The sequence below is a fragment of the Mustelus asterias genome, chromosome 11 (assembly GCF_964213995.1).
Source record: "Mustelus asterias chromosome 11, sMusAst1.hap1.1, whole genome shotgun sequence".
Taxonomy (NCBI): Eukaryota; Metazoa; Chordata; class Chondrichthyes; order Carcharhiniformes; family Triakidae; genus Mustelus; species Mustelus asterias.
Genome location: NC_135811.1, coordinates 95,219,916 through 95,244,763, shown reverse-complemented (window position 1 = coordinate 95,244,763; position 24,848 = coordinate 95,219,916). Strand labels below are relative to the sequence as shown.

Sequence of the window (24,848 nt, the reverse complement as noted above, 5' to 3'; positions counted from 1 at the left end):
TATCAAGTTAAAGGTACTAATATAGATGCAAATTGTATTCCTGACTTCTCATTTCACACCCTATTGTGAGATAAGTAAATCATGTTTTCGAAAATAAGCTGAAAGCTTGACAAGAAAATGCTCAAGAGTATTCACAATAACAGATGGTTACGAGGATTTGGCTCTACTGCCATTCTCTTGGGAAACACAACTAATTATCCCATCCAGCACTTAGATTTTTTAATATACCGGGTGAGCAAACAGCAACATTTAATATGGAGTAAATAAAATGGAAGAATAATCCACAGTACCACTCCCACCCAGTTTCACTTAAATTTAAGGTACCAAGCCTCAACTTTGTAGGCGTTTTACTCAGTCTCATGGGCCACTTCAGCTTGACTCCAACTAGCACCAAGATAATAAGTGGCTGATTGGAATTACATGCCAGGCTCTCTCTGACCTCATTATTTTCAACTGACCTAGATTAGTCAAAGGCAGAAATCAATTTGGAAATACTCTCACTTATGTTACCACCTGCTGCACATTTTACTCACAGATCTGCTCAGGAGAACCTACTCAGAGTAGGTGGGTAAATCAGGGAAGCATGGCCTGTGCCGAGGTTCTTGCCAGTTTCACAACCTGGCAGCCCTGCATTGTATCCCCCAACCCTCCACTCCAGTTGACAGTCACCTCTCTCTGCGCAGGCCCCTGGGTAGCTACAAGGCTCTGGCCCCTTATACCCTACTGGCACAAGTTCCTAGTGGCCAGGAACTCAATTTCCCATGTTAAATAGCCCCGGAGCCACTGATAATCTCAAGAAACTGGAGGGGTGCCCCAATCAAATGTGAGGTAGATAATCTAGATATAGAGCTTTGACAAGATCCCACAAGGGAGACTTGTAAAGAAGGTAAATTCACATGGGATACAGGGTAATTTGATGAAGTGGATTCAAAATTGGCTCAGTTGTAGGAGACAGGGGATGATGACAGAAGGCTGCTTTAGTGACTTGAAACCAGTGTCCAGTGGCATACCACAGGGGTGTGTTGGGCCCCCGATTAATCGTCATTTATATAAATGACAGATAATTGATTAGTAAGTTTGCAGATGACACAAAGATTGGCCGGATGGTTAATAATGAGGCGGAGTGTCTTGGGCTACAAGGAGATATAGATGGAATGGTCAAATGAAATTTAACCCTGAGAAGTGACAGATGATACAACTTGGAAGCAATTTGACAAGGAAGTACTCAATAAATGATAGGGAGTTCTTTGGAACAAAGGGAGCTTGGCGTGTTTCTTCACAGATGTGTGAAGGTGAAAGGGCATGTTAGTGGAGTGGTGAAAAAGGCATGTGGGACACTTGCCTTTATCAATCGAGGCAGAGATTACAAAAGCAGGGAAGTCATGTTAGAGTTGTGTAGAACTTTGGTGAAGCCACAGCTAGAGTATTGTGTGCAGTTCTGGTCGCCACATTATCGGAAGGATGTGATTGCACTGGAGGGGGTACAGAGGAGATTCACCAAGATGTTGCCTGGGATGGAACATTTAAGTTATGAAGAGAGGTTGGGTAGGCTTGGGTTGTTTGCATTGGAGCAGAGAAGTCAGCGGGGCGACCTGATCAAGGTGTACAAGATTATGAGGGACGTGGACAGAATGAACAGGGGGCAGCTGTTCCCTTTAGTTGAACATAGGTTCAAGGTGAGGGACAAGAGGTTTAGGGGTGATTTGAGGAAAACCCTTTTTACACAGAGGGTGGTGATGGTCTGGAATGCGCTGCCTGGGAGGGTGGTAGAGGCAGGTTGTCTCGCATGCTTTAAAAAGTATCATAACATTCAGGGCTATGGGTCAAGTACTGGCAGTTGGGATTTTGTGGGAATTTAGGTGTTCCTAATGTGTCAGTGCAAGCTCGATGGGCTCTGTATGATTCTATAGTAAAATGGCAGAATTGTCAATATATGTCAGATTAATACTAAAATGATTTATTAATAACCAGTCTTAACATTAATAAATCCTCAGTTATTTAATTACATCAAACATTGCTTCAGCAAAAAGAACTGTACAAATGTGGGTCGATGTTTCTCTCCCTGCACCTAGTGGTTTGCAAGACAGACTTTCATCTCTTTCCATAGTTAGTTTTTTTTCAAACAGGTTACTGGCCTGTTACCCGAGGCCTACCTACAGCTCAAGTGGCATCCCTCCACATTAGATGTGGCTAATCAGGAGTCTCTCCCAATCTTACTACCTGCCACTGGCATGAATTGGAAGGATTTTGCAGGTTGATTGGCCATGTTATGTACACACCTTCAAAGGTCATGAAGTCCCAGGTGGAAGTCAAACCTGGAACTTCTGGCTCAGAGCCAGGGACATGACCCACTGCACCACAAGCCTCCTGCAAATGGGGGCAGGGAGCATACAATTGATTGGGCCGTAACTTCCAACCAGTGTGTAAAGTCATGGCCTGCTAGAATGACAACAATTTAAAGTGCACTTAACTATTCGGAGTAACTTTGTTGAAACTTCCACTGACTGGAGTGTCTTGGGACCTGAAGAGTCGCCGAAGGCCATAAGCACAGTGCAACACCAGGGAGGTCAGGCCCACCTTTTTATTGTACCTGCTGCCAGAAATCAGGGAGGTTTAAAGGGCCCAGTGACATTGATAGGCCAGGGAGAAGACAAGTGTCCAGATAAGTGGATGGGATTTGGCTGGTCGGTAGGTGTACAGTTGGAGGACTTGAGACTTGGAGTCGGGCCCATGATCGGGTGAAAAGAGTCAGGGTCAGGGGGGTTTGAATAGTCCAGGGTTGGGGGCTCTGGAGGGTGGTGGTATCACGTGTGGGGCTCAGTCTGAGTTTTTAAAATAGTTACGCTGAAGTGCTAACTCTTTCAGAATAACTATTAGTGCAACACTGGCAGATCAAAAGTTAGCAATTTAAATTGCTATCAGATGGTTCCCAGTGCAACACAATTGACCAGGGGAGGTTAGAGCTTAACCCTTTAAGCACATCTTTGGGGTAGCCCCCCATATCTGACATGGGGAGCCAGCAAGTTACGGGCCATTTTTAAAATAAATATTTTTAGAAAGTGTGTAAAGGGAGATATTCCATTTTCCCTGTTCCCCAATTTTTTTACCTCAAACTTGAAATTCTTAATTAGAAATTAGACCTAATTAGGAATTAGATGTAATTAAATTGTTGACAATTTCAGTAATTAATTGTTCTTCTGATATTTGCAATTCTAATACAACCAGGTCTCATTTTACACATTTCACAATACATTCGAGCTAAATGCTATTGCAAAATGTACCTTTGAAATCGGAGTTCCATCTTGTTGGCCAGCGAGTGCAGTAGCAGCACAGTCTGCCCCCAAGCTGCATTAATCTCATTCCACTCCACAGGGACACTGGGTAGACGCCCTAGTCTGAAGTTATTGATGGTACCAAACTGTCCACTATGCCTGTAATTCATATTGCCCAGTAATGAAAAAACAATACCATAAAAATTTAAATCACAACTTACCTGCATACTAAATTTAGAGATTGAAAACTGACAATCATAAGTGCCATACAATTCAAGTTAGTGAAGGATGGGAAAATCTGATAATGTTCTGATTTTTTAAAATTATAATGCAAATCATAGAATCCTACGGAGCAGAAGGAGGAACATTCGGCCCATTGAGTCTACACTGACCACAATCCCACCCAACCCCTATCCCCATAGCCCCATGTATTTACCCGAGCTAGTGCCCCTGACACTAAGGGGCAATTTAGCATTGCCAATGCACCTAACCCGCACATTTTGGGCTGTGGGAGGAAAGCAGAGCACCTGGAGGAAATCCATACAGACACGGGGAGAACGTGCAGACTCCCCACAGACAGTGATCCAAGCAAGGAATCAAAACCGGGTCCTTGGTGCTGTGAGGCAACAGTGCTAACCACTGTGCCACCATGCCGCCCCAAAGACCTTTGTGCATGCACTTAAACTATGAATCTGTCTGTTGTCTTGTCCAACATCACACTGAACCTGTCCACAATAGAACGAGCTGAAGATTTAAAAATTATACCAGCCAGACTCATATGGTATTGCCAACAAAGTTAAAATCAAACAGGTTTGGAAATTGAGGAATTATTGGATAATTGTATCACAGAATTGTGGTGATGCAGGTGGTGACCATTTGGCCCATCATGTCTGCACTAGCTCTCCAACCGAGCATCATGACTTAGTGCCATTCCCCTGCACATTACTTAATTAGAAACAGTCATTTAATGCCTTCTTGAATACCTCTAATACTGGCTTGAAGAAATTTACAAGAAACCCTTTAGTCTCGAGGAAAACATGGGAATTATAAATTTCAGTCTAGATTCCAAATATAACATTAATAGTTTCTTTCATTCATTTTAATTGTAATGAGGCCAGAATACTAGGGTATTTAAGATGGAAGATCATGGTGCTGTTTTGCTTTGCCCTTTTGACTTGAAAGCCTGGAGATAAGGTTCATAGAGATAAATGGCTGCTTCATCACAGGTTATCGCCTAGAAGTTCTCTCCCACTGCTTTTTATTCATTCATGGGGCGTGGGCACCTCTGGGTGAACTAGCAGTTACTGCCCATCTGGAGTGCGTTTTAAGATTCAACCACATTGCTGTGGAGCTGGAGTCACATATAGACCAGACAAGGATAACAGATTCCCTTCCCTACAGGATATTGATGAACCTGATGGTTTTTGTGCCCCAGTCACTGTCCGGTTGTATCCAAGAAAGCAAGCCAGACTTTTTTTCATGTGCTAAGGGAAAATCATGTTTTTACAAAGAACGGGGTGATTATTGACTACACCTGTTCGTGGCTGTATGACGCCTAAACATGACAGCATCATATTCAACATGTTCCACTGAGTTTATGAATCTGTCTTGATAAGACTGCCAGGTTAGCATTGGATAATATATTTCCATCACTTTTACATATCACACCATGGAGTCACCTTTGGCAGCAAATAGAAGGGCTATAAAGATGAACAGGGAACAAGGAGAACAGGTTCTTCACTACTTTGCATTATTTCTCACTCCCTTGAACACACGAAGGGTGGAAAAACTATATTCTCATTCATTTGCATACATCACAAATATCTATATCAGAATGCTATGTTCTCATTTAGGATGTGTGCATGTTTCAAAGCCTTCAGGCCTACAGAATTCAAAACAGAAACAAACATAAATGCAAATGATCGCTGGGCTTTGAGATTAAATTAATTGCAAGGCTTGAAACCTCTACAAGTGATTCTACAAGGCAAGGGTGTGATGAAATACTCTCCATTTGCCTTGCCTGGATGAATGCAGCTCCAGTAACACTCTGGAAGCTTGACACTATCCAGGACAAGCAGTCCCTCGATTGGAACCCTATCGACCACCCTGAACATTCACTCCCTCCACCACAGTGTGTACCATCTACAAGATGCACTGTAGCAACTCACCAAGGCTCCTTCAACAGCAACTTCCAAACCTGTGACCTCTACCTAGAGGGACATGGGCAGCAGATGCAAGGGAACACCACCAACTGCAAGTTCCCCTCCAAGCCACACCATTCTGATTTGCAGCTATAATCGCCATTCCTTCACTGTCACTGGGTCAAAATCTTGGAACGCCCTTTCTAAAAGCACTGCATGTACCTACACCACGCAGACTGCAGTGGTTCAAGAAGGCAGCTCACCATTACCATGAGGTGAGAAAAAATGCCAACTCAGCCTGCTTTGCCATATCCCATAAAATAATTTTAAGCAGCAGGAGAGACATTCCTGCATCAGTCGGGCATTCCCATACTAACTATCTTTGTAGGAAAATAGCAAAGAATCCTTACGGGAAAGAGGGAAAATTTTATGCCAGCATCTTGGATTCAAGTCCACATCCCAGAAATGAAATAATTATATTTTTGACTGTTACACATTTTGATTTGCTCTAGATTTCTCAAATTTAGTTGTGCTGGGTCATTCCCACAAGAAGCTTCAGCATCTTACATTCACGAGTGTATCCGTACTTCCCAACTAACTTTAGCATAACTTAGGAGCATAACCATTGTAGCTCCTTAGAAACCAGATTCTCCTTCTGCTCCAAAGTTCTAGAGTTTCTGGACGATCATTACGGAAAGTTGAAAGACAGAACCAAGTTAACAATGAGGGTGAACCAACAGCCCTGCCACAGTAATAAGAGATTACATATCCTTGAATGCCACTGATGTATCAACCTAGAGTCACATGATTGATTAAACTCAGGACATTTAATTGATCAGAATGTAATCTGATACATCCAGGATATGCATTGATGACAGCTGCAACGTTCATCAGTCTAATAAATACAGGTAAAGTCGAATAGTTCTTACCATATGTGAAATGTAGCATTGAAAACATTGGTTTTCTTGAGTTTGTCAAGCTGGATCTGGGCATATCGCATTTGATTGCCGACACTTGTCAACTCATCATCAAGCTCCAGTTGCTGCCTTTTGAATTCGGAGTACTCCCTCTGGTACCTTTTATATAAATAAAGCGTTGTGCTAACTGTACGAGCTTAGAAATGGTCACATTCAGTAAACGCCTTTCTTGCAAGTTATTGGAACCTTATCATACAAAAACAACACACTTTTAGTGCAGATTTCTTACATGGGTAGCTTATATAGCAGGATGCCAAAAACTCTTAAAATGTTTGCAAATCAGGCTCAAACAAAAGAATAAAAGAAAGGGGAGAAAATACTAAGATGTGTGTGTGTTGGTACATGTGTTGCAGCAGAATAAAATTAACAGTCAATTTCTGTAAGTCTGATAGAATTTGGCTACTATATCTGAACATATAAAAGATTAGACATTTAAATCACTCTTTTATATGCCTCTGTTAGAATCATAGAATCAGTGTAGAAGAGGCCCTTCAGCCCATCAAGTCTGCATTGACATGCTGGAAACACCTGAACTCCCACCAGATCCCATTTACCAGCACTTGGCCCATAGCTTTGAATGTTATATGCCAAGTGCTCATCAAGGTATTTTTTCAAGGATGTGAGGCAACATGCCTCTAACAGCCTTCCAGGCAACACATTCCAGACCATCACCACCCTCTGGGTAAAAAAGGTTTTTCTCACATCCCCCCCCCCGAAACCTCGTGCCCCACCTATGTCCCCTTGTGACTGACACTTCAACTAAAGCTGCTCTTTATTCACTGTCCATGTCACTTAATCTTGTACACCTTCAGGATTCTATTTGGATTAGAAACTGGACTGGGAGTCATTGTTTAAGTGAGTCACCTAGTATGCAATATATACCTTTTCTTCTTGTTGCACAGGGTTTAAGAAATGAGAATAGGGTGGCACGGTAGCAGAGTGGTTAGCACTGTTGCCTCAACGCCAGGGATCCGGGTTCGATTCCCGGCTTGGGTCACTGTCTGCATGGAGTTTGCACATTCTTCCAGTGTCTGCCTGGGTTTCCTCTGGGCGCTCTGGTTTCCTCCCACAGTCCAAAGATGTGCGGGTTATGTGCATTGGCTATAAATTGCCCCTTAGTCTCCAAATGATGCGTAGATTAGAGGGATTAGCGGGATAAATGTGGGGTTATGGGGATAGGGCCTGGGTAGGATGGCTGTCGGTGCAGACCTGATGGGCTGAATGGCCTCTTTCTGAACTGTAGGGATTCTATGATTCTAATATAAAAATTTGAAACAAAGAAACTGTTTCACGTGTACTCCCTTAGTGAGGAATATCGTGCACCAGCTACAGAAGGTATTGTGTTGTATTTTTCCATCAAAACGTTTCTACTCACTGGGCTTCTTCTTGATTGAGCCTGTCTGTCTCTGCCCTAACCTCGACCAAATCATCCGCTACCTTCTTCCGGTTAATTTCCACGTTTTCAAGTTCCTGGATTAAATAGTCTTCTTTGGAATTCAGTGCTTTTAATTCTTCTAGCAGTTTCTCCTCATCTTCCTCGTTCATTTGTTCAAGTATCTCCAAACAATTCCTGTATCAAGAACATATAAACAGTTGAGCACACCTCATCAGGAGGCATTACATTTCACTAAAAACCAAGCACAACCATGCAGTCACCTTTAGAAATTTAGTTTTGAAAAAATGCTTTTAGAAAATGGGATTAGAATAGTTAGGTGGCTTCTCTTTGACTGTTGCAGAAGTGATGGACCAAAGGGCCTTTTTCTGCGCTGTATATCTCGGACTTTAAAAATTCTTCAATGGGATGTGAGCATCGCTGGCTGGGCCAGCATTTGTTGCCCATCTCTAATTGCCTTGAACTGAGTGCCTTGTTCAGACATTTCAGGGCAGTTAAGAATCAACCACATTGCTGTGGATCTGGAGTCACATGTAGGCCAGACCAGCTAAGGATGGCAGATTTCCTTCCCTAAAAAGGACATTAGTGAACCAGATGGGTTTTTATGACAATCAACAATGGTTTCATGGTCATCGGACTTCTAATTCCAGATTTCTTTTTATTGAATTCAAAATTTACCATCTGCCATGTTGGGATTCGAACCTAGGTCCCCAGAGGATCACCTTGGATCTCTGGATTACTAGTCCAGTTATAATACCACTACACCACTGCCTCCCCTAACCTTGAAAAAAAAAAGCCACTATTTTCTTGGGTACGTTCAGCTGTTTTACAACATTGTCTGGAATTACCCCAGACTTGGTTCTGCTGACAGAGATCGTATCTTCTCCAATTGCAATTGACCTGGATGATAAATCATACTTAATTTTGGAATATCATAGATGTAGCATTAAAAACCTACTTGTAATTCTGACATTCATTTTCTGTGACATTCAGTTGCTGGTCCAACTGATCAAGCAACGTATCTGTACATTCTTCACACAGAGGATGGTCCACATCTGTCTGCCCAGACATGATGTCAAACAGATCACTGGTCACCTATTTAAAAACAAGTACTCATAGAATTTAATAACATATGCAATAGCTTATACATTTCCCCTGTAACACTGTTGATTTGGCAGAACAACATTTTACTTGTTCAATGTCCATAAGTCAGCAAGTTTGATAACACATCATGTCCTAATATTGCTCCCATTTTCTCAGTCAGTGGATAAGCAGAAAGCAACAGGGGACACCACCTGCCCAAGCCAAGGTGTTCCAAAATTTAGTGGGCAAGGTCATTAAAGTGACTAGGTTGCAAACACCCCAGTACATCCCCAGCAAGGGCAGCGCGGTAGCACAGTGGTTAGCACTGCTGCCTCACAGCGCCAGGGACCCAGGTTGAACTCTGGCTCGGGTCATTGTGTATGGAGTCTGCACGCTCTCAGTGTCAGCGTGGGTTTTCTCCGGGTGCTCCGGTTTCCTCCCACACTCCAAAGATGTGCTCGTTAGGTTGATTGGCCATGCTAAATTGACCCTAGTGTCAGGGGGATTAACAGGGTAAATATGTGGGGTTACGGGAATAGGGCCTGGATGGGAATGTGGTTGGTGCAGACTCGATGGGCCGAATGGTCTCCTTCTGCAGTGTAGGGATTCTTACACAAGGGCTTGCGCCAGTAATTGAAGACAGAAACAGTTGTGGACCTCATCATAGGAGTTGGGAGATTTCTGGCTACTACTGAAGAACGAATTCCAGTACCAAGGAAAGCAGCAGCCTACCCCACAATTCGGATCTTCTGTTTTCTGACTGGACCTCTCTCAATTTCTCTCCAAGGTATGACAGAGGAGAGTGTTGGACCTGACAGGTGAGCAGGGAGGCTTCATAAACATATAGTCTAGACCACAAATCCTGAATAAGCAGGTACCAGTCCAGCATTTGCACTAAGCAGGGCAGCTGCTGTGGGACTTCTCCCAGCTACAGGCCAAGGTTAATAATGGCTGCCATCTTTAAAGGGAGCCACATGTAGCAGGGTAAATGTATGGCCACCATAGTCCAGGTAGCTGGAGGTGAGGGTCTACACCAAGTTTTCTATCACCAGGGAACATGAAGAGCTTAAATGAAACCTACACAAGTATATGAAATAACATTTTTACAAACTACTTTAAAACATAGATTTTCATTATTTATATGATTATATATTATATGTTGGTCTATAATACACAAACTTCAATAATTGTAATTAAGGGGATGCAATGATTGCCTAGTGGTATTATCGCTGGACTATTAATCCAGAAACGCTGCGAATGTTCTGGGAATCTGGGTTCGAATCTCGCTATGTCAGATGGTGGAATTGGAATTCAATAAAAAAAAAATCTGGAATTACGGATCTACTGATGACCATGAAACGATTGTCGATTTTCAGAAAAACCTATCTGGTTCACTGATATTCTCAACTGCCCTCGGGTGACATGGGGGATGGGCAATAAATGCTGGCCAGCCAGCAACGCCCATGTCCCATGAATGAATTTTTAAAAAGTATATCAAATGTTATTATGCTGCTTTGCTTTTGATGGCACCTGGGGTCACATTAATCTAAGTGTTAAGATGGGATCACATTGGAAAATAGTTCGGGAAGCACTGAATCATAGCCTCTAATCCACCACTTTAAAATAAATCCTGGAGCAATGCAGGCTCTATCCAGTTTTCTTCTCCTTTACCAAAGGAATGATTGCTCCTCCAGCAATAAAGAGGATTGTCAGAGCCATTGTGAATGATATGACAATACTCCCTTGGTGGTGTATCCTTTGCCTCACCAGCTGCAAGACCACAGGTCATCTAGTACATAAAAAGTACCATGTACACTGGTTACAATTCAGCCAAACAACTCTTTTTTTTAAAAAAAAAAGTCAGAACATCCATCGCTTCCAGCTACTTTTTCTGATCTTTATGATTTGGCTTCTACCCAGGACAGGAAATTAGATTTACAACTTTGTAAAAAACATTTTTCAGTGAATATGGGGTTATTATACCAAGTGACCCACAGTGGCTTCAAAAATTGAATTCCTCCGAGTAGTATTTGGTGAATGTGGATTTCCGGAGAAACCTATTGTGGCCATTATCCATTGGTTGACTCAGGACGTCTCTTTAGATTACTTGAATAGTGGTTTTAAATGGGAAGGCGAGGTTACATAATTCTATGGGTCAGCATATTCAGACACCAGATTATCAGTGCGATAAGCATGGAAAATCAACCCCTTAAGAATAAATAAGTTCCCTTTCAAAATCTGGCTACTGTTCAATGTTTCTAAAATAACCTAAAATATGCAAGCCTTTTAAAATTATTTAAACAATACAATACTGTGGACTGAGTAAAGACCATCCGAGTAAAAATAAACTACTGAAAAATAACCATCATATATTAAAAACCTTAGGTATAATAGCATTTTTTGCAAGTTTTACTCGTTCATTTTTCCTCACCATCAGCAACAGTATGGGGGGGGTCTATTTATATATGCGTATATCGATGCAAATAGTTGCACTTCCAGCAGTCTTTTCTTATAAAACACGTTTAAGTACAATTTTAAAACGTTTACTATATAAAAATGAGTAAATAGCTTTTAATAGTAGATGAAGAAAATACAAGCTCACCTTCAGTCTTCGGCTAAGGTTTTCCATTGTACCGCCATCAGAAGCTTCTCCAATTAGAGTGAAGCTATTAGCACTCTCTGTGGACAACATCCTACAAAAAGATCAAAATACCATAAACAATTCTCTAAAGGATCACAAAGCTCAGGAAAATATATCTGCTATTATTATAAAATTACAGAAGAGATGACAGGAAAGAAAACATGCAGCTTTCCATTATTCCCATTTACAATCTTGGGCAGTCCCTTGGGACAGAGGATGACTTCTTTCCACCCCAATTTGACAAGAGTTTGAAATAGCTAATTAGTCAAATGCATGGTCTGCAGATTCTGCTGGGGACAGGGCAGGTGGTGTTTGAAGGGTTGGGTTGACGGGATGTTAGGAAGTTTATGCGTTCCCTCTGATGCCTCAACTTCACCTCTGCAAGTTCTGCACAAAGTCCTTTGGTGCCTTGTTGAATGAACCTTCTCCATTTTGGGCGGCACGGTAGCACTGCTGCTTCACAGCTCCAGGGACCTGGGTTCGATTCCTGGCTTGGGTCACTGTGTGGAGTTTGCACATTCTCCTCGTGTCTGCATGGGTTTCTTCCCACAGTCCAAAGATGTGTGGGTTAGGTTGATTGGCCAAGCTAAAATTGCCCTTAGTGTCCTGCGATGCGTAGGTTAGAGGGATTAGTGGGTAAATATGTAGGATATAGGGGTAGGGCCTGGGTGGGATTGTGGTCGGTGCAGACTCGATGGGCCGAATGGCCTCTTTCTGTGCTGTAGGAATTCTAAGATTTTGGTCAGTCAAAACCCAGGACTTCCTGGTGGGTATGGATGCCTCAAGGACATCCCCAAAACACTTCCACTGTCCTCCCGAGAGCCTCCTGCTGCAACCATGTTCCAAGTAGAGCAGTTGCTTGCAGATAATCCGATAAACTTTACTAACTTAACCAGGTGATTTAAAAGTTTTTTGAGAAAACATTTTAAAATGATACGCCTGTTTATGGTTTGAAATTATAATTTCCCAACTATTTGGCAATATTTCATAAATTAATTGTAAACTATTACAATAATATCTATGGATACTTGCAAAGAAAGCAGGTTCTCCAATGTAAGGCTAGAGGGAATAAAGAACAGAGGGGTAATTGTTTCCCCCAAGTCCTAAATTTCTCTTATTTCCTGACCACTATTAGTGGGATATAATTCCTATACTGTTGAAATAACATGCTGTACTCCAGAGTAACTTGTATATGCAAGATACAAGATGTTAAACTTCATTAGTGAACTAAAACTATGTACAAGGGCAGGTGTAGGTTATTCAGCATCTGAAGCCTGCTCTGCCATTCAATAAAATCACGACTGATCTTCAATTCCCACCTTCTCACACTAACTCCATATCCCTTTACTCCCTTAATTCATAAATCTGCCAATTTCATTCTTGAATATACTTGATATCTGAATATACTTAATAGATTTCTATTAATTTCTGTGGTGGAATTTTCTGAAGATTACAACCCTTTCAGCAAAGAAATTTCCAATCTCTGACCTCTAGTTTTAGGCTGTACACTCAGGAGAAACATTCTTCAAACATTTGGTCAAGTCCCTTAAGCATTTCACCTATTTCAATGAAATTACCTCTCATTCTTCTAAACTTAAGGGAGTGTACACCCAGTCTACTCAATCTCCTCATCCAGCTATCAGTCTGTGAACTTTTGCACTCCCTTTAAGGCAAGAATGGCTAACCAACAGCTATATCACAACAAGACTATGTCCAGTCTTCAACACAGATTTAGACATATTCTCACTTCCACCAGAGGCCACTGGTTTACAATAAGTAAGTACCTTTCTTCATTCTAATGGTGCAGAAAATAAATACCATGCCTATTGATACCCATCAACACGTGTCAAACCTCAGACCTTTCTGACTTATACAGCTCAGCACTGCAACATGCAATACAATTACTCAAAAAAAAAACTATTCTGGAAGTGACCATCAACAAATGTCGATTCAAATACTAATAGTTTGTAAAGTCACTATTTTACCACATTGCAGAGTTTTTTTTATTGATTCATTCATGGATGTGGGCGTCGCTGGCTGAGCCAGCATTTGTAGCCCATCCCTGAAGGCATTTATTTTGAAAGCATCAACCACATTGTTGTGGATCTGGAGTCACGAGGCCAGAACGGGTAAGGATGGCTGATTTCCTTCCCTAAAGGGACATTAGTGAACTGTGGAAGTTAGTTAAAACAATTGTGAAATTTAAAGTTCCATAATTGTAAACAAAAACTGTCAAGTAATGAAAAATGACTAGTAGGCAAACACGACCTTCAGTAAGGCCAACACTGACGTACGCAGGGTGAGTGAGTGTATCTAAAACCTTGTTCCATAAACACAGCATTCCAAGTTAGGATAAAGATCAAGTTACCATGGCGATGACCAAATAGCAAGATATGGGGACATATTATGCTAATGAGGGATTGGTTTTCTATTGGATAAGGGCAAATGGGCTATGCTATGATTGGTGGATATGTATGTCAATGAAAGATGTTAAAAATCTCTTGCTCCTGATTTGCTATAATTGACCATAACTGCTGAGCTGTTTCTCTGTAACCTCAGAATCACTCCGGTCATTCGGTGTTGACCGTTTGCAGGTTCTCCCTGTGCACAAGTAATTAAAGACCTTGCATTGGATGCATGGTGTCCAGCGTTGTTTGTGTTCAAAGTCGACCGAGTGTGCCTTTATATTGCTGTTACCCAAGAGAATGCCAACAGAACCAGATGGGTTTTTACAACAATGGTTTCATTAGACTTTTAATTCCAGATATTTATTGAATTCAAATCTCACCATCTGCCGTGGTGGGATTTCAACCCAGGCCCCCAGAACATTACCTTGGGTCTCTGGATTACCAGCCCATTGGCAATACCACTACCTCCCTTATAAAAATGCACATTAACTGGCTCAATTTATTTTTCTTCCCCCAACTCAAGTCTTTGGTCAAGAAGCCATAAAGTGAGCTGGTTCTAGGCCTCTACAAATACCATTCTTAAGTCAGTAGCAAGAAGTGTGCAAGACCAAGTCATATGACTTGGACTCTTATTTTCCTTCGCTTCTTGTGAAGAAGTGCAATGCTTCAACTCTTACTGCGTAGCAATGAGGGGAAATTCTATCACTTTGTGGCAGAGCAGAAATTCAATCCATCAGCATTGCCAGACTAATTGTCCTTTTAAAGCCAAAAGAAAAGTTTTAACTTGGTAAACTATTAAGGAAAATTACACATCCTTACCGAGCAGGCGGAATGTATTTTCTGGACACACCATCTGACTTGTTTTCTATGCAAGGTTCCTGAAAAATAAAGCATTTAATTTTTTCTTAATTCATTTGTGGGACATGGGCATTGCTGGCTGGCCAGCATTTATTGCCCATCCATAGCTGCCCTTGTTCAGAGAGTTGAGAATCAATGACATTGCTGTGTTTCTGGAGTCAATTGTAGGCCAGACCAGGTAAGACAGCAGATTTCCTTCTCTACAGGACCTTAGTGAATCAAATGGGCTCTTCTGACAATCGACAATGGTTTCATGGTCATCAGTAGATCCTTAATTCAAAATTTATTTTTTTTATTATTGAATTCAAATTCCACCATCTGCTGTGGCAGGATTCAAACACGGGTCCCCAGAACATTAGCTGAATTTCTGGATTAATAGTCTAGCGATAATACTACCAAGGCCATCACCTCCCCGATAGCAATTGAAAATTACCTGTTGCATGTTTTCTGCCATCAGTTTTTTTAAAAATAGAAACAACATTTTGTAGAACTGACATGAAATTAGATTCTTACAGAAGGGTCAGATGGATGTCATTGGTTGACTGCGCAAAAGTCTGGCAGATTGAATTATGATATGGGAAAATGTGAAGTTGCTTACTTTAGCAGGAAGAATAAAAAGGCACAGTATTACTTAAATAGAGAATTGCTACAGAATTACAGAGGGATCCAAGTGTTTTTGTGCAAGAGTCACAAAATGTTAGTTAGTGTGCAGGTATAGCAAGTAATTACAAAGGCAAATGGAATACCGTCCTTTATTACAAGAGGAATCAAACATAAAAGTAATCAGAAATCATAGAAACTCTACAATGCCGGAGACCATTCGGCCCATGGAGGCTGTACCTACAACCCCATCCAGGCCCTACCCCTATAATTCCACCTATTCACCTCGCTAATCCCTCTAACCTACGCATCCCGGGACACGAAGGGGCAATTTAGCATGGCCAATGCACCTAACCCACATATCTTTGGACTGTGGGAGGAAACCGGAGCGCCCAGAGGAAACCCATGCAGACACGGGGAGAAAAGTGCAAACTCCACGCAGACAGTGACCCAAGCCAGGAATTGAACCCAGGTCCCTGGAGCAGTGAGGCAGCAGTGCTAACCACTGTGCCACCCATAAGGATGTTATACTTCAATTGTACAGGACATTAGTGAGACCATATCTTCAAGTATGTGTAGTTTTGGTCTCCTTATTGAAGGAAGGATGTAAATGCATTGGAGGGTGGTTCACTAAATTGATATCTAGAATGATTGGGTTGTCTTATGAGGAAAGGTTGTGCTGATTGGGCATGTTTCTGCACGAGTTTAGAATAGTAAGGGATGATTTGATTGAAGTATACAAGATCCTGAATGGTCTTGACAAGGTGGGTGTGGAAAGAATGTTTCTTCATGGGTGAGTCCAGAACTAGGGGGCACCCTATTATAAAAGTAATGGGGAGAATGTTTTTCTCAGGAGGGTTGTGCGACTTTGGAACACAGCCTCAGAAGGCGGTGGCCATTGAATATTTTTAAGGTGGCGGTAGATAGATTCCTTGGCTTGCTTAGCAAGAATCAAATGTTATTGGGGTTAGATAGGAATGTGGAATTCCAAAAAAACACAGGCAGATCAGTCATGATCTTATTGAATGGAGGTGCAGATTCAAGGGACCGAATGGCCTACTATTTCGTAAGTTCATAAATGTCACTAAAACAGTACCCTAAATTGTTGGGGAGAAAACTATTATACAAGCTTTTTACCACAATTCTGAAACATCCTACAGCTCTGGGGCGGCACAGTGGCTAGCACAGCTGCCTCAACGCGCCAGGGACCTGGGTTCAATTCCTGCCTTGGGTCACAGTCTGTGTGGAGTTTGCACATTCTCCCCATGTCTGCATGGGTTTCCTCTGGGTGCTCCGGTTTCCTCCCACAGTCCAAAGATGTGGGGGTTAGGTTGATTGGCCATGCTAAATTGCCTCCTAGTGTCCGGGGGATTAGGAGGGTTACGGCGATAGGACCTGGATGAGACTGTTGTTGGTGCAGACTCGATGGGCCAAATGGTCTCCTTCTGCTCTGTAGATTCTATGATTCTTCACCACATGAATTACTTCTACATACAGTTATGTAACTGAACCACTTTACACAAATTGAGATCTCACAACTGAATGAATGATTTATTAATTTGTTCTGGTGGTGTTAGAAGGCGGCACGGTAGCACAGTCGGGCGGCACGGTAGCACAGTGGTTAGCACTGCTGCTTCACAGCTCCAGGGTCCCGGGTTCGATTCCCGGCTCGGGTCACTGTCTGTGTGGAGTTTGCACATTCTCCTCGTGTCTGCGTGGGTTTCCTCCGGGTGCTCCGGTTTCCTCCCACAGTCCAAAGATGTGCGGGTTAGGTTGATTGGCCAGGTTAAAAATTGCCCCTTAGAGTCCTGGGATGTGTAGGTTGGAGGGATTAGCGGGTAAATATGTGGGGTGGGATTCTGGTCGGTGCAGACTTGATGGGCCGAATGGCCTCCTTCTGCACTGTAGGGTTTCTATGATTCTAGAGGGAGAAACATAATCCAGAACACCAAGCCAATCCCTTGTTCTCCCCACAGTGTCACAGGTTCTTTGGCATTCAGGTACCACTAACAACATTTTCAACAACACAGCACTCCCTCCATCTGCTGTTGGATTTGACAAAACAGAATACCACGCTGCAGTTATTTTCAGCTTCTCTTTTTGCAGTTTTCCAGCTGCTCCCTAACTCAAATTTGAAGCAAATTCCTCCCTTAGGAGTACCAATTTTACAAAAAAAAAGCAAGTGTTGTATCTATTTGAAAAGTGCAATGGAAATTTACAATTTCTTGTTGCATCGCAAAGCAGCTGCAAAGCACTACTATACCAAGGCAATGAGGTTCCCAATGCATACTACAAATGGCACAATGCATACATTTACTGCCGACAAAATTATTCCCAGAACATGATACACTCGACATGCATCAGCAACACACAACACTCCAGAATATTTAACAATTAAATAACTGGGTGCACAATAAATTTAAATACTGGTATTATGAAATTTATTTATATAGATATCTACTTCAGTTCTTACCTCTGGTAAGCTGCCAGTTTCTACCCTGCCTTCTTCTGGTTTTACAGGAGTAACTGTAACTAAAGGAGCTGAAAAGAAAACAGCATACTTTAGCCTTTATTGGTCTTTTAATATTTTTAAACAGTTTTTGATTTCCCTATGGAAATTACACATTTTGATGAGCTGTATAATATTATCTCGTGCTTGAGTGATTGGAATACATTGGAGAGAGCAATAGAGAGACATCACACACTAAAATCCCTACATATGGTTGAGCAAATGCCTGAGAACCATCTATCTCAAGCGTTGCAATGTTTATGACCCATGCTTAAGTGGAGCAATTCATTTGTGAAATTTGTACATAACACTTCTTGTAATGCAATTTATATTGTACTGCTCTGTTACACATTAAACATATCTATTTTACAAAATAGGGTGGTGCAATGACACAGTGGTTAGCACTGCTGCCTCACAGCACCAGGGATCTGGGTTCAATTCCAGCCTTGGGCGACTGTGTAGAGTTTGCATGTTCTCCCCATGTCCAAGCAGGTTTCCTCCCACAATCTAAAGATGTGCAGCTTAGGTGGACTGGCCATGGTAATTTCCCCCTAGTGTCCCCTTAGGGGATTAGCGAGGTAATTGTGGGGGTACGGGGATAAAACCTGGGTAAGATGACCTGTTGCAGAGTCAGTGCAGACTCGATGGGCCAAATGGCCTCTTTCTGTATTGTAGGGATTCTATTCGTTACCCTTACCTCTGATTCAAGACTCCAGTTCTGTCTGAAAGCTGGCTAGCACTGATCAGCACAATATCTGCCCATATGTTGTTGAAATCTTCAACCATGCTTTTGTCAATTCCAAATTTGATTATTTCAATGCTCTCTTTGCTAAAGTTCCATCCTGAATAGTGTTCCCTGTACTCTATCCCATAGAAGGCCTTGCTCACCCATCATCCTACCTTGGTGGATGACATCTAATCTCAACGCCCAAATTCTCATCCTTGTGTTTAAATCTCTCCATTGGCTCAATACCCTCAGATACCACTCTGTGGCTGAAGAAATTCCTCCTTCTACACTCCTCGCTATATCCCTTTGCCCACCATTATCTCAGTCACCTAGGCCCTAGACTCCAAAATTCCTTCCCTGAACCCATGCATATACTTCTTTGGCTCCAAAACTCACCTCTTTGATCAAACCTCTAGTCACTGATCTCCCCTTTGGCTCATCAAGCACCTTGAGACATTTGCGTTGAGTACTTAGTTTGTTATTGTTACTAAGTGCGAGATACCACCATGCAGGCCCATAGTGTCCCTGGATATGTATGTTAGGGAAATAGCGGGTTAAATACAGAGATAGAGCATGGGCGAGATTGTCGTTGGTGCAGACTTGAATGGGCTGAATGGCCTCCTTCTGCACTGTAGGGATTCTATGATATTATTTAGGGAGGCATTATAAATAGTCTTACCAATTTAAAGCTGAGAAAACACCAAAGCTGGTGTGACTAGAACGAGAGAGTGGGATGAATTTAGGAAGGATTACGAGAGTCCATTGCGCTCTCCTCCTTTCTCCCAGTGTTCCCATCTCTAGTCTAACAACCAGAAAACATTTTCCCCCAATACTGCTACACCCAAAGATTAACCCATCATTGCTGCACACAATGCTTTCCCCACTGGCCTGGCACCTTCTCCACATTTGCTATAACCATCCTAACTTTACTCACGCCCTGTCACAGCTGTACCCATTCCTGGCATTCCCACCCCTAACACTGCATAAGGTCTCAGGCTCTAACCACAACATCCCACTACTCCTGAGCCATGCTCCCACAGCCTTTCTGCACTTAGAATCATAGAATCCCTACAGTGCAGAAGGAGACCATTCAGCCCATCAAGCCTGCACCATCAACAATCCCACCCAGGCCCTACCCCCGCCATGTATTGACTCTACTAATCACCCTAACACTAAGGGGCAATTTATCATGGTCAATCAACCTAACCCACACATCAATGGACTTCCTTTCTATTATAAGCCCTCTGTTTCAGTTCAACACTAATCAATTTGTCTCACCCAAATCAACAAAAAGTAAAAATACAGGCACGGTGCCAATGCACAAAAATACCAACAGCAAAATAGACAAGACATCGATATCTCTGACAACTTCCCGTGAGCAGTGAGGTGGCCAACCTATTAGCATATTATAAATGAGAAAAAACACACTTTTATTACAGACCGCTGGACATTGATAAGTTCGATCAAGTTTAGACAGGCAATTTTTTTGTACAGAAAAACAATTTAGAAAGAATACAATGATAGTGGCTGCAAGGCAAATAGAATATTTTTTTAAAAAACATATGGTGCATCATTTTACACATGTGGACACTATTGTCCTATTAAATTCCAACTTGCTGCAGCAAACACCGACATTAGTTAAATGAGCTTAATGATAAACAAAGGCCTGCATTATATGTAGCACCTGTGACGACCAGACATCCCAAAGCAGTCGACAAAGTGTAGCCAACTCTGGTAATGTAGGAAACACGGCAGACATTTTCACGCAAAAAGCTCCCAAGCACAACAACGCGATAATCACCAGATAGTCTGTTTTTATACTTTTGGTTGAGGGATAAACATTGGAAAGAACATTAGGTGAACTCCAGTACACTTTTTCCATGAGATCTTTTGCATTGAACTAACAGATGGGTTTAACGTCTCATCCAAAAAACAGCATCTCTGATACAACAGTGTGAGAGTGTTGCGCTATCAGTTTCAGCTGGATTTTTCTACTCAAGTCTCTGGAGTGGGGCATGAACCTACAACCTGTTGAATCAGAGGCAGGAGTGCAAACACCTAAGCCACAGTTAACGATAATGAAACAGTAGTTATTACAACTGCATACCTGTAAGTTCCTGAATTGTCACTCTATCCAAGACATTAAAGGATGTATCCAGCTTTAGGGGTTGACTACAGCGCTGGCATACAAAACTCACTTGCATGGTGGAGCTCGAAGACTTTGACCCCTCCATATCTATACAGGAACAATGATGAGAGAGGAATAACTGAAGATCATTAGTCCTGTCAAGACCATCCCCACCACAAACCAGATACAAATTTTCCCCATTATGGACTCTCCCTGACTAATTTAATCTATGGGCATGTTTGACATGAATTCTCCCTAATTACAATCGATACTACAGATTAAGCATGAAAACACAAAGGAAAAAAATACAAATACTGCAAATTTAAACCAAACAAAAGGGCTGGAGACACTGAACAGTTAAAATATTTGTGTGGCAAATAAAAAATAATTTGATTCTAGATGTTTCTTCAGATCGAAGATTGCTGATGCATGGCAGCCAAAAATGAACAAAGCAAAAAGAAAAAGGTGAATTAAACACACACTAAAATGGCCTATAATGGGCTTAAATGGATAACACACATATGCAGTAAAATGGAAAACAGAAGATAGTTAAATGATTGAAGTGATATCAACGAGATATAACATGAGGATGTGAAGGAAATATGGAACATTTTTGAGACAGCACGCGAGTTAGACAGGGATTAAAGCAGACAGAAACGGTATGATAAACTGGTAATGCAGAGCAACCATAATATAGACCCTCCCACCAGCATGTTCCAACAGATCACCAGCCCTTCCCTCCCACAGGACGGAACTTTAAAATATAGAACCAGAAAGTGCTGCTCAAAACTTAAAGTTACATCTTCTCCCAGTCCCTTGACTAATCAGAGATCCCGTCTGAAACATTAACCTTTCAGCTACACAAGATAAAGACAAAATATTGCAGATGCAGTACTGTTGTTGCTTCACCCTGACTGCTTTCCCTCCCTCAATAAAAGAGACAATAAAACAGTTACTCCCAGTTCTGTTAAAAAGGGAAAGAGAAAGGGGGCTGGGAGGAATCTATTTGACTCATGCAAATACTTAACACGCGGTGGAGAAAAAAAGGAAAGATTGGGAGACTCAGAGAGGGGGGGGGGGGGGTAAACACACCTGGTATTTGTTTCCTCTGCAAGCCCCAGAGAGAGAGAGAGGAAAGTGGAGTCAGCGGCTGCCCAGGTGATGGGGGGGGGGGGGGGGGGGGTGCTCAGTGGTGAGGGAGGTACATGGTTGGGTGTGCTGGGGGAGGGTAAGCTGAGGGAGGGTGAAGGTGGCAATCCTCTCACTCACTCTGTGTTGTTGCTGTTTCTCCTCCTGGGGAGGGTGGGGGTGAATATGTCTGTCCTCTCACTCACTCTCTGCTGTTCCTCCTCCCAGAGGGTGAGCTGGGGGAGGGTGAGGGTGGCAATCCTCTCACTCACTGTTGTTGCTGTTTCTCCTCCTGGGGAAGGGGGAGGGTGGGGGTGAAGATGTCTGTCCTCTCACTCACTCTGCTGTTCCTCCTCCCAGAGGGCAAGCTGGGGGAGGGTGAAGGTGGCAATCCTCTCACTCTGTGTTGTTGCTGTTTCTCTTCCTGGGGAGGGTGGGGGGTGAAGATGTCTGTCCTCTCACTCACACTCTGCTGTTCCTCCTCCTGGAGGGTGGGGTGAGCTGAGGGAGGGCGAGGGTCGGGGGTCTCTCTTTCTCACTCACTGTTGTTATTGCTCCTGCAGGGTGGGTGAGGGACTCTCTGCTGCAGTTGTTGCTCTTCCCCGGGACCGGAAATGAAAACACTTCCGGCTGCCTTGCGTCATGAGGCTTTGCTACAGGCGGGCAGCCAATGGGAGGCGGCGGCCGGCCCCGGCGTGCTGACGTAAGGCGCTCGCGGGGCGGGGTATCTTTTTGCAACATGTCGGGGCTGCTGAAGCTGGACAATGCGCTCCGGACCAAGGTAAGGCCGGCCGGGGACAGACACTGCCGCCCGCCTGCTTTCTCCCTTAGCTAGCCGTGTAAACAACCCCCTCAGAGCCCAGGCAGCTAGGGCTTAGGTCACCCCATACCGTCTGCTCCCCCCCCCCCAGAAAAAAAATCCCCCCCCCTTTAAAAATACCCTTGGCTATCTTATTCAACCTTCCACATTTCATCCTCATTTTTATGGGGTTATTAATTTGGTTGGATCCTCCCCAGTCACCCGCCTCCTTATGCAAAAAAAGCCCACATGTGGTTCAGGCGGCCTGTAGCTTACATGTGGGCTATTTGTTCCCAGTGTGTGTCACTCTGGCTTATTTAGCATTGATCCACAATTTATGATCCTATTTATTTATTATCTGCCGTCCTCCATCCCCCCCACCTCCCTTCCAGCCAGTCATCTGTTCATGCAACTAAGCTTGGTCCTTTATCAGACAGGCTTGTTTTTAATGCATGGCAGTTTTGTGTGGGAGATTTCAATCAAATGGGGCCTGCTACATTTTACTTTTGGTCTTCGTAGAATCATAGATTCCCTACAGTGCACAAAGGAGGCCATTTGGCCCATCGAGCCAGCACTGACAACATTCCCACCGAGGTCCTATCCTTCTAACCCCACGTATTTACCCGGCTAATCCCTCAGCACTCAGTGTCAATTTAGCATGGCCAATCAACTTAACTTGCACATCTTTGGAGTGTGGGAGGGAACCGGTGCACCCAGAGGAAACCCACGCAGACACGGGGAGAATGTGCAAACTCCACATAGACAATCATCCAAGGCTGGAATTGAACCTGGGTCCTGGTGAGGCAGCAGTGCTAACCACTGCGCCACCATGTCTTGTTGCTCATAAAGGTGATTTCCCAATTGGTACACTTGTATTTTTGTCACATTTACTCCCATCTCCTCACTTTCACAAGTCTCCTTAAAGACCTGGGGTGGCACAGTGGTTTGCACTGCTGCCTCATAGTGCCAGGGACCCGGGTTCAATTCCAGCCTTGGGTCACAGTCTTTGTCAACCTTGCACATTCTCCCCATGTCTGCGTGGGTTTCCTCCGGATGCTCTGGTTTCCTCCCACAATCCATGGATGTGCAGGTTAGGTTGATTGGCCATTATAGATTGCCCCTAAGAGACAGGGGGATTAGCAGTTATGGGGATAGGGCCTGCGTGGGATTGTTGTCGGTGCAGGCTCGACAGACCGAATGAAGGGATGCTTAAACAATGTCTTCAGTAAGCTCCCATCTCTTTCTTTCCTCACACCCCCATTCCTGCTCTGTTAGAACCCACTCTCACATCAAACCAACGTTAAGCTGTCACAAGAATTCATCTTCCAGGCTCTCAGGAAATCTAAGTTTTGACTTCTTGCTGAGGTGGTGTTGTCACCTGCAGGCATTTCGCCCATTTAAATATTCCCAGTCAGTTTTGTTGGTGCATTTCAGTAACAACTTGTCTCTGATGGGGATATGGCAGATGAATTTAGGAGATGCAGGGACATTGTGGATAATGACTCTGCTGTCAGTTGATGTGAGAGGTGAGATTTGGAAGACTTGATATGTTGAGTGAATGAACACTGTAGGACAGGACAAGGATCATTTAAGGATGTAGTTTGTCAGGCAATTAAGAGTCCAAAGCTAGGGGACAAGCAGTCACTAATAAATCCAGGAAGAACTGAGGAGAAACCTGTTTATCCAGAGAGTGATCAGAATATGTGAATTGTTACTGCATGGGGTAGTTATGAATAACAGAAATGTTGATTGAGGGGCAGGAAAGAGCTTGTGTGGAGTATAAACATTAACAGACCAGTTTTAAAGTGTGCTTCTATGCTGTAAATTCTGTGTAATAATTCTAACTTTAAAGACCGTTAGCTGCAAATAAATATTCTCTGGGATCAAATATATAAAATAGTGATCTGCTCTCATTTACTTCCAATCTGGGGTGGCACCAGGGCGATTAGTACTGCTGCCTCACAACACCTGGGTGCCAGGTTCGATTCCCAGCTTGGGGAACTGTTTGTGTGGAGTTTGCACGTTTTCCCTGTGTCTGCGTGGGTTTCCTCCCACAGTCCAAAGATATGTGGATTAGGTTGATTGGCTATGCTAAATTGCCCCATAGTCAGGGGGTTAGCAAAGTAAATAAGTGGGGTTATGGGGATAGGGCGTGGGTGGGATTGTGATCGGTGCAAACATGAT

At 43.0% G+C, this 24,848-nt stretch overlaps 2 protein-coding genes across 8 annotated transcripts in view; one reads left to right on the top strand and one right to left on the bottom strand.

Moving 5' to 3' along the window:
- Positions 1-22,475, bottom strand: part of becn1 (beclin 1, autophagy related) — a 28,863-nt gene extending 6,388 nt beyond the window's left edge. Inside the window, exons 1-9 of one of the 7 annotated variants that reach the window (XM_078224001.1) lie at positions 22,007-22,475; positions 20,717-20,845; positions 17,847-17,914; positions 14,735-14,793; positions 11,469-11,559; positions 8,742-8,878; positions 7,766-7,960; positions 6,343-6,489; positions 3,282-3,431 (exon numbers count right to left, since the gene is read on the bottom strand). In XM_078224001.1, the coding sequence (XP_078080127.1) occupies positions 3,282-3,431; positions 6,343-6,489; positions 7,766-7,960; positions 8,742-8,878; positions 11,469-11,559; positions 14,735-14,793; positions 17,847-17,914; positions 20,717-20,843 (974 nt within the window). In that variant the 5' untranslated portion in view covers positions 20,844-20,845; positions 22,007-22,475. Of the gene's footprint in view, positions 1-3,281; positions 3,432-6,342; positions 6,490-7,765; positions 7,961-8,741; positions 8,879-11,468; positions 11,560-14,734; positions 14,794-17,846; positions 17,915-20,716; positions 20,846-21,587; positions 21,649-21,829 lie in introns of those variants that run through there. The other 6 variants (XM_078224004.1, XM_078224007.1, XM_078224000.1 and 3 more) reach the window with 6 other exon arrangements.
- A 93-nt stretch (positions 22,476-22,568) lies between these two features.
- Positions 22,569-24,848, top strand: part of psme3 (proteasome activator subunit 3) — a 39,453-nt gene continuing 37,173 nt past the window's right edge. Inside the window, exon 1 of the mRNA XM_078223999.1 lies at positions 22,569-22,646. Coding sequence (XP_078080125.1) covers positions 22,605-22,646 — 42 coding nt within the window. The 5' untranslated portion in view covers positions 22,569-22,604. The remainder of the gene's footprint in view (positions 22,647-24,848) is intronic.